Genomic DNA, 10,000 nt, shown 5'->3' with positions numbered 1-10,000 from the left:
TTCTCGACCTCGGCAGTGAATTTGACGGGCTGAGGAATGGCGTGGACAGGTGCAGCAGCGGGGATGCCAGACAAGTGGTACATGCTGGTCTGGATCTTGGGAACTCGTGCAGCGGCCTCCTGCCAAGACCTCATGAAGTCGGCGGTGGCCTTCATGACCTCTTCGGTTTGTCTGAGTTGGAGAGGTGATCCTGCTGCGTAGATGGTGGCTGGGTTGAATGCAGCCCTGACAGCAGCTGCCCTCTGAGCGGCATTGTGCCAAGAGGTCATGAACTCAGCAGTGGCACGCTGAACCTCTGGAGTGAACTTGACGGACTTGGGAGCTCCGAAGGCCATGCCGACCTCGACGGCAGTTGCTCGTTGAGCAGCAGTGTTCCAGGCAGCCATGAACTCAGCAGTAGCTCTCCTGACTTCATCTGTCTGCTGAACTTGTTCAGGGACGATGATGGTAAGGGGAGTCGAGGGAGTAGCTGACTTGACAAGAGTTGTCTGGATCTTGGTAGCTCGTTCGGCAGCTGCGTTCCAGGAAGCCATGAACTCAGCAGTAGCTTGAGCTACGGCGGGTGTCTGTTGAACTGGCAGTTGCGCGGTTATGCCATGGGTTGCTCCATGGAGTGGAAGGATAGGAGCTGGTAGGACTTGGCCGGAGTAGAGGAGGGCCGAGTTGAGTGCGCAGTTGGGTGTGACCGGAAGGCCCACTGCCACAGAGAGCAGCGCTGCCAATGCCTGCAATGAAATATACTAATGAGAACTATAGAGTGATAGATAATTCCAATTACTTATTGTGTACACACGGAAAATGCAGCTTGGTTATATACCAATGGAAAGAAAATGTTATGGTGTATCATAGATATGTCATAGATTACAACTATATTAAATTCATGATCAATTGATTCTAACAGAATACATATGTTCCTCCAGGAATTTTGAAGGTAGAAATTTAGAATGCCAATGAAATTTGTAGAAAATAATCCAAAATTACTAAATCGAAGAGAATATGTCATATTAATGGAAGGTAACATTTACAGTATAAATGGTATGAAACAATTAATGATATCATAGGCTTTAGCTTTATACTCTATTGCATTAATGAACTTTAAATATGAGGTAATGGGCAATTTTTTTAATTCAATGCCAGCATTACGTTATCACTGAGGTACATATATATGTATAATGAAGATACTCTTTATGGATACCCTTCCTATCACGAAAAATAGTATTAATTCTTATGCACGCATACTGAAAAATTAAACATACTATCTGAACCAGAGGAGAATCTAGCAGTCAAAATATCTCATTTTTAAGAAGAAGAGAAAATGTAAGCTAATTCTTGTACACTACCTACTTCAGATTAATTTAAGCAAAATATATTTTCTGGAAATGAAAATCAGAAGAAATTATTCATTCATTAAGAGAAGTATCTCTACTATGGAGTTATGATTCTATCGTTTCAATTTTACTCGTAAATATCCTAATAGAAGCCGTCATATTAATGATTACAGTCATATTTGAAATTCCAAAATTAGCTTTGAAAGACAAATTCTCAAAACTATAGTCTTATTACAATTCTTAAGCAACTTCTTCCAAGCAGGGTAATGGTTGGGGGGAAATTTGATATTAGTGTATACTAAAGTTTTAAATAAAGTCTTCTGGCTTAGATGCGATATCTTTGTGTAATGAAACATGTGACTGGCTAGTTTAGGGAAAAGACATTCGTTCATCTTTTAAAAATTAATTGAATGGAAAGGGATATCGGGAGTTGTCTCGGGACTATTTTTGTGAATTAATGAAAAATGTAATTTCTTTGTAAATGATACAGAACGAGACGGGTCTTAGTGTAGGACAAGTTATGCATATCTAGATAGAGTCAATATTTTACATCTTTGTTTTACATATGTACTGTATCTATTGTTCTGCATTTGGATTCGATTCACCAATTTTTACAAAAAGAATATGACACAATGAAGTTTCGATGTTTTCTAGGACTGAGTACTCACCAGAGATAACATGACTTGTCGATAAACAGACACCTCTGCAAGTGCTTCTGGTCGAAGAGTGCCGGCTTTTATAGCTGGGTGTCATCCTCTGGCTCCTCCCTAAATAACCAGTCCCCAATGCTATCCCCCCACTCTCCTCGATACCGGTCCATTTAGTTTCCCCAAACCCCTTTGCCCCATGTCCATACTCGCTCCTTCCCCCTTGTCCCGTCTCCCGTATATCTTAGACGCAAAAAACTCCCTACACGTACCCCACCCTTATCCTTACTTTACTCGATATCTGTATTCATATCTCTCCTATTCCTGTCATAAACATCATAGTCTATAAATTCTCAACTTCACCCAAGTCTATACCCTAGTACATGTTGAAGTGAAATTTGAAAGGCAGTGCACAAACAGCATGTCTCGACTAAAACAAAATGAAATGGATAGTGTATTACTTTTTTACTGTTTTTCGCCGACGAGTCGTATAGTGATTAAAACATTCATAGCAGAATGTTGCAGTTGGGTAAGTGTTGTAGTAATCTAGACATATTCGGTTTTGTGAGCACTGAGCGGAATTTTCATTCAGGCAAACCCAGCAACAAAGACAATATTGTCCAAACCGGGTTTAACGGAGTGATCCACTTACATAAGGAAGCACCGTAGCTTCTTAACTGTGGCGTTTTTATTGGATGAGATTCTCTATTTTCTTCCGTATGTGTGGAATGGAGAATAGAGAAATTACTTTGGGTTTTCTGTAACGCTTGACCTATATTATCTGAGACTTGATATTTGGATCAGGATCAAATACACTGGATTACAAACGGTACGGTTCGAGTGCTCAGTTTATCAATTGTATAAGTGTCCCTACGTTACTTTAGTAGGTTCTTTCACTTTGCTAATAAATATCTGATAGAGTCCGCTCTCAAACACTAAATTTGAATAGTTCATGTATTTCATTTTCCTTTCTAGTGAACATATTTCTTCATTTGATTCCGGCAACTGAGAATGCAATTTGTAGGGGAAATGATATATACTCTGAACAAATAAAAACTGAAGAAACTTACAATTCAGTGGGGATGGGAGGGGACTGATAGCGTCACGAACATTACTACTTCTTTATTGTTGTTATGTGTTGAATTCACCTTGTTTATTGCTTATAGAGCCTCTCCCAAGAAATGTGCTATGCAGAGGATACATTTACGTTTGTATATGAAAAGGATTACAAAGGATTACAAAGGAGGAGCGTGCCGATAGGAGACCTTTTGATCCATAACTAGCTCGAATACACACACACACACACACACACACACACACACACACACACACACACACACACACACACACACCTACACACACACACACACATACATATATATATATATATATATATATATACATATATATTTATGCATATATATGTATATATATATATATATACATATATATATTTATGTATATATGTATATATATATATACATATATATATTTATGTATATATATGTATATATATATATACATATATATTTATGTATATATATGTGTATATATATATATATACTCTGTTAAAAACGACAGCAAAAGAATTATTGATTAGTTTTTTCCGTGAGCTCTCAAGCTTGCGAAAAGTAGATTTTTGGTAGGGGGAAAGGGAGTAAATCAGATTTCCAAAATTCATAGGAAACACAAAAGTTATAATAGACACAAAAGTATAGTACACAATAAACACAATACAAGAAATTAATACAAGAAATACAGCAAAAAACAAAATACAAGCACAACAAAATAGTTATCAAGACGTTTCGCAGATCTTTCTGCATCCTCAGTTGAAGTGAAAAGAAAGGGAAAGGGAGCATATTTTAAATGAAATGGGAAGCACGGGGAGAAGTCACCGTGTTGCAACTGGGGGAAGTCACACGCAGGACCACAAACACTGGGAGAGATCACAAGTTGGCGGAAATGGTACTCGGGGAGGTCACTCCCGGGTTCGGCGCCAATCTGCTTCTCAGTCTTTGGGAACGACGTATGGTAGGAAGTTCTTCCCTTTCGCGGGGAATGGGGAGCCTCTGGGAAGGAGAGCCCGATGTCTTGGGATTGTCCATCTGGCTCCTCCGAACAGGTTTCATGCTAGGGAGGAGGGCGAAATCATGAAACCTGTTCGGAGGAGCCAGATGGACAATCCCAAGACATCGGGCTCTCCTTCCCAGAGGCTCCCCATTCCCCGCGAAAGGGAAGAACTTCCTACCATACGTCGTTCCCAAAGACTGAGAAGCAGATTGGCGCCGAACCCGGGAGTGACCTCCCCGAGTACCATTTCCGCCAACTTGTGATCTCTCCCAGTGTTTGTGGTCCTGCGTGTGACTTCCCCCAGTTGCAACACGGTGACTTCTCCCCGTGCTTCCCATTTCATTTAAAATATGCTCCCTTTCCCTTTCTTTTCACTTCAACTGAGGATGCAGAAAGATCTGCGAAACGTCTTGATAACTATTTTGTTGTGCTTGTATTTTGTTTTTTGCTGTATTTCTTGTATTAATTTCTTGTATTGTGTTTATTGTGTACTATACTTTTGTGTCTATTATAACTTTTGTGTTTCCTATGAATTTTGGAAATCTGATTTACTCCCTTTCCCCCTACCAAAAATCTACTTTTCGCAAGCTTGAGAGCTCACGGAAAAAACTAATCAATAATTCTTTTGCTGTCGTTTTTAACAGAATATGCCTCAGAGAGAATCTCCTGCCACGCTTCACCAATATATATATACATATATATTTATGTATATATATATATAGATATATATTTATGTATATATATGTATATATATATATAATATGTATGTATACATACATATATATATGTATGTATCTATATATATATATGTATATATATATATATATATACATATATATATATGTATATATATACATATATATGTATACATATACATATATATATGTATATATACATATATACATATATATGTATATATAATGTATATATATATATGTATATATGATTATATATATATATATATATATGTATATATAGTTATATATATATGTATATATAATCATATATATATATATGTATACATATATATGTATATATATATATATATATATATATATATATATATAAGGAAAAATATCACAAAAGCACTTGATCCAATAAGTTGCTGAATATCCACAAAGGAAACCGGAAAAGAAACTATAATTACCAAGCGCTTTCATGATATTTCACATCTTATTCCCCTGAAGATGTGAAATATCACGAAAGCGGTTGGGAATTATAGTTTCTTTTCCGGTTTCTTTTGTTGTTATCAGCAATATTATATATATATATATATATATATATATATATATATATATATATATATATATATATATATATATATGTATACATATATGTATATATATATCTAAATCTATATATATATGTATTTATATATATAAACATATGTATATATATATATGTGTATATATATGTATATATATGTATATACATATGTATATATATGTATATATATGTGTATATATATATATATATATAAATCACAATAATATAAACAATGAATACAATAAGTAAATAAATAAATAAGTTGAATATTAAAACAAACAAGTAAATAGTAATTAACAATGAATTGGCAGATGAATAATAATAAATGAAAATCAAGGAAATAATAAACAAAAACAAATAACAACAATAAAACAAATAAATAATATAAGATAAATGGTAGATATTACAGCATCTTGCTTAGATGTTTATCTAAACGAATATTAAAGTTTCGAAATGAGCTACATTGCACTGGCTCTGCAGGAAGTTTATTCCATTCATTAACTACACGGTTCTCGAAGTCGCTTCTATCCACTTCCAATTTAAATCTATTTAACGACAGTTTGAGATCATTATTTCATGTCGGTTCTCATTCAGTATAAGAATTTTGTCACTTTTGATATTATCAGTTCTCTTTAGAATTTCAAAACCTGTATCAAGTCACCTCTGAGTTTAAGCTTTTTAGGGATTCATATGTTTTAGTCGATTTTTCTATGATTTATTTCTGATATTTGGAATCAGTTTTGTAGCTCACCGTTTTACCTTTTCAAATCTATCAATGTCTTTAATGAAATTTGGTAACCATACGGATACAGCATATTCCAAATGTGGGCGAACTAACGATTTATATAGCTTGTTCATGAGAGATGGATTTTCAAAGTCAAAAGATTGCGCAATTAGTCCTAGAATCTCATTTGCTTCCTCAGAGGCTGAAATACACTGCTTAGATTATTTGAGATCGTTAATAATAATCACGCCGACATCTTATTCACTATTCACTTTTGTTAAAGAATTTCCAAATAACTTGTAATCGTATTTACTGTTATTTTTACCTATGTGCATTACCTTGCATTTACCTGTGTTAAATTTCACTAGCCACTTTTCAGACCACTGCTGTAATTTATCTAAATCTTCTTGAATATCTAATTGGTTTAAGTGACCATTTACCATCCCACAATAGATTCAAGTCCGTGGTAACATTTTTCCATCTAGAAGTTTTGTCATTTAGAATAACTGTGTTTTCGATCATTCAACCAATCACTATTCCAACTTATTCCGTGTGAAGCAAATTTAGTAAGTAGTCTTTCGTGGGGAACGGTATCAAAAGCTTTTGCAAAGTCCAGATATATTAATTCTATATTATTTCATTTGTCATAATTCGAGAGGACTAGGTTGTAGAATTCGAATAAAATTAGTCACGCAAGAACATTTCCGTCTGAATCCATGCTGGCTATCATTTATCAAACAGTCAATTTGTAAATGATGTTCGACAGCATCTCAATTGATAGTTTCAATAATTTTTCCTACGATTAAAGTCAAGATTATAGGATTGTATTTATTTGGTCTCTTTTTGTCACCTTTTTTGAATATGGGAGTAACATTAGCTAGCTTCCATTCTCTTGGTACATCTCCGGATAGGATGCATTTCTTGAAAAATAATTTCTAATAGAACAACAATCTCATTTTTAATTTCCTTTAAGATTCTTGGGTGCCAACCGTCAGGCTCTGGTGTTTTATTAACTTTGAGTTTTTCTATACACCTTTTATTTTTTTTATTTTTTTTATATTTACCGTAGTAAGTTCACCCTAGACTTTTCACAGGTTTCAGTTTGGAGTTCACTTTGAAGTGTTTCGTTTACAAACACTGAGATGAAATAGTTGTTTAAAATATCCCACATTCCTTCATTTGAATATTCAAGTTGGCCGTCAGCAGATGATAGTGGGCCAATGTGATTACTACTAGTTTTTTTTTTTATCTCTAATGTAACTATAGAATTCTTTGGGATTCCATTTGCATTTATTAGCAATATTCATTTCGTATTGTCGTTTTCGTTTTTTTTTCTATTGCCTTTTTTATGTCTCTCTGTATTATTATATGATGTTGATAGTCATTAGATGCACCCGAACACTTGTATTTCTTTTAAGCCTGTCTCTTTTTAGCAATACTTTTTTCAGTTTCTTTGTCAATGGTCGAGCCTGATCTGGGGGGGGGGGTCTGTCCTTAAACGGGACGATGTATGAATCCTCTTAGTAAGCGTATTTTGAAATATTTCCCACATCTGATCTACAGGTCTTGGCGTAGTCCTATGAACTGAGCTTTACTGAAATCGGGTATTTTAGATACACAAGTATCTATTCTATTTCTTTTAGCAGTTTGAATCTAAATTGTGATCACTACTTGCAACAGTTTCACCAAGTTCTACATCGGTTATCATGCTTTCGCGGCTAGTGATCAATAGATCGAGTAAATTTTCATGTCTTGTGGGCTCTCTTATATGGTGAACTAAGTAATTGTCATCGAAAAAATCTATCAAGCGACTACCTATATGGCCATGTTCAAGGGTCATCCAATCAATGTTAGTAAAATTGAAATCACCCATTATCAATAATTCCCGGTTGCAGAAAATAGACAGCTCTTGTAACAACATTTTGTCGTCTGCTAATGATAATGTCTTTGCCCATATATTACACCTACATTCCTTTTTTTGCCCATGTGTTTAGGTTGATTCTACCTACAAAGTATCATGTTCATCCTGTTTTACTTTCTCTAAAACACAGGCATGAATATTGCTTTTAATGTACAACAGAATGCCCCCACTTTTTTATGGTTTCTATCCTGATGAAAGTGTCTAAATCCCGCAATATTAAATTCATCTTCAAAATCTCTACAATTTAACCATGTTTCTGTTATTCCTACCATATCAAGATTTTTGTTTTGAACATATGCCTGGATTACTTGCACTTTATTCCTAATACTACGAACATTAAAGTACATGTTTTTAAGAAACTCGTGATTATTTCTTTTTGACTTGTTTTCAGTTTCAACATCATGCTTTACATTATAATTTTGTTCGTGATTGACACCTTGCTCTATACTGACATTTGGTCCTTCATTGATATTCAGTACCTCGTGGACATTTCCCCCATCACGGACATATGGTCGCTCAAAGTATTCCGATCTCTCATGTTCTCTCGTCGTTCATTGACATGCTCGTCCGGCATCACTTCTTAAAATGATATTCTGTCCTCCACTGACATTATATCCTACCGTGATATTTTGTCCTCCACTATCATTAATCCAACCGTGATATTTTGTCCTTCAATGACATTACATCCTAATGTAATATTTTGTCCTTCAATGACATTACATCCTAATGTAATATTTTGTCCTCTACTGACATTATATCCTAAAATGATATTTTGTCCTCTACCGACATTATATTCTAAAATTATATTTTGTCCTACACTGAGATATTGCTCTACATTATTGCTATACTCTACTCTGTTATCCCCAGTGTATTCTATTTCCCCTTCCCATTGGGTTTCTCCCCCCCCCAAAAAAAAAGGAACTAGTTTATTACAAACTCCCACAATGTGGTTTATAAACATATCTTTGTCCCTGCGAGTAAGGTGAATCCCATCAGAAGCATAAAAATCATGACTCCTGGAAAAGAACGTTCAAGGATCCAGAAAGTGGTATCCCAGTTGCGTGTACAGTTGTGATATCCTCTCATTGATCCCTATGACTCTACTGTTCCAACACGAGCCAGCGTAGATCCTTGGAAGGATCCCATAGACTACGTGGTGGCTCCCACGTTACTTCATCTCCTGAAAGAGGACCTTATAATTCTGAACATGTTCCTCTGATCTCACCTTACCTACTCAAATCTACTCCTTGCATAAAGTTTCAATAGTTTCAATGGTAAACCACAAGAACATAAAATATTTTGTTAGATAATAAGGTCGGATGCAGAAAAAATGCAAATATCTGTGCACATAATAAAGAAAAGAAAATCATGACCAATTAACAGATATTATATTATATTGTTTTAGTGCTTACCCAGCCGAGTCTTAAAGCTCCAAATTGAACAATATTGCATCGTTTCTATGCTGTCTATTCCCTTCATTTACTACGTGGTTGATGAATTAGTTTCTTCCTATCTTGATGTTAAATCTATTTACTGGCAGCTTGAGCCCATTATTAGTATATAGTATGAACATTATTTTGTTTTTAATTTTGACATTATCATCTTTCTTTGTAATCATGAAAATATGTAGGAAACACCGCCACCTGATTCTCCACTTATCTATTAATTAATTATCATTACTGTTTATTATCAAGGAAGATAAGTTAAAATGCTTTAAAAGACTTCCATATGATTAATTTTTTTCATACCTGGTATATTTTGTGGTTTCCCGTTATATTCTTTCTTCTTTCCAAATGTAGGCGGACTAATAAATTATATGATTTTGTGATGATAGCTGAATTTTTGTAGTTGAAGTATTGTGCTATCAATCTTAGAACATTTTTGGCTTTCGAGCTGGTTTGAGTGATCATTTGCAATTCTGCGCACTTTAGTATCAGCAAATTTTGATGGAGTAGATCTCATTTTGCAGGCTGTCATTGATTTATAACTGGAACAGAAGTGATCCAAGGTCAGAAATCTGATGAACTTCAATTGTAACATTATC

At 34.8% G+C, this 10,000-nt stretch overlaps 1 protein-coding gene across 1 annotated transcript in view; it reads right to left on the bottom strand.

Annotated features, from left to right (window-relative positions):
* Positions 1-10,000, bottom strand: part of LOC143032628 (uncharacterized) — a 19,141-nt gene that overhangs the window by 1,669 nt on the left and 7,472 nt on the right. The window contains exons 3-4 of the mRNA XM_076197504.1: positions 9,705-9,849; positions 1-725 (exon numbers count right to left, since the gene is read on the bottom strand). The exon at positions 1-725 is cut by the window's left edge and continues 1,669 nt beyond it. Coding sequence (XP_076053619.1) covers positions 1-725; positions 9,705-9,849 — 870 coding nt within the window. The remainder of the gene's footprint in view (positions 726-9,704; positions 9,850-10,000) is intronic.

The sequence above is a fragment of the Oratosquilla oratoria genome, chromosome 14, assembly GCF_046742065.1.
Source record: "Oratosquilla oratoria isolate Oo_2021 chromosome 14, ASM4674206v1, whole genome shotgun sequence".
NCBI classification, from domain to species: domain Eukaryota; kingdom Metazoa; phylum Arthropoda; class Malacostraca; order Stomatopoda; family Squillidae; genus Oratosquilla; species Oratosquilla oratoria.
This window is presented reverse-complemented; position numbering and strand designations above follow the sequence as displayed.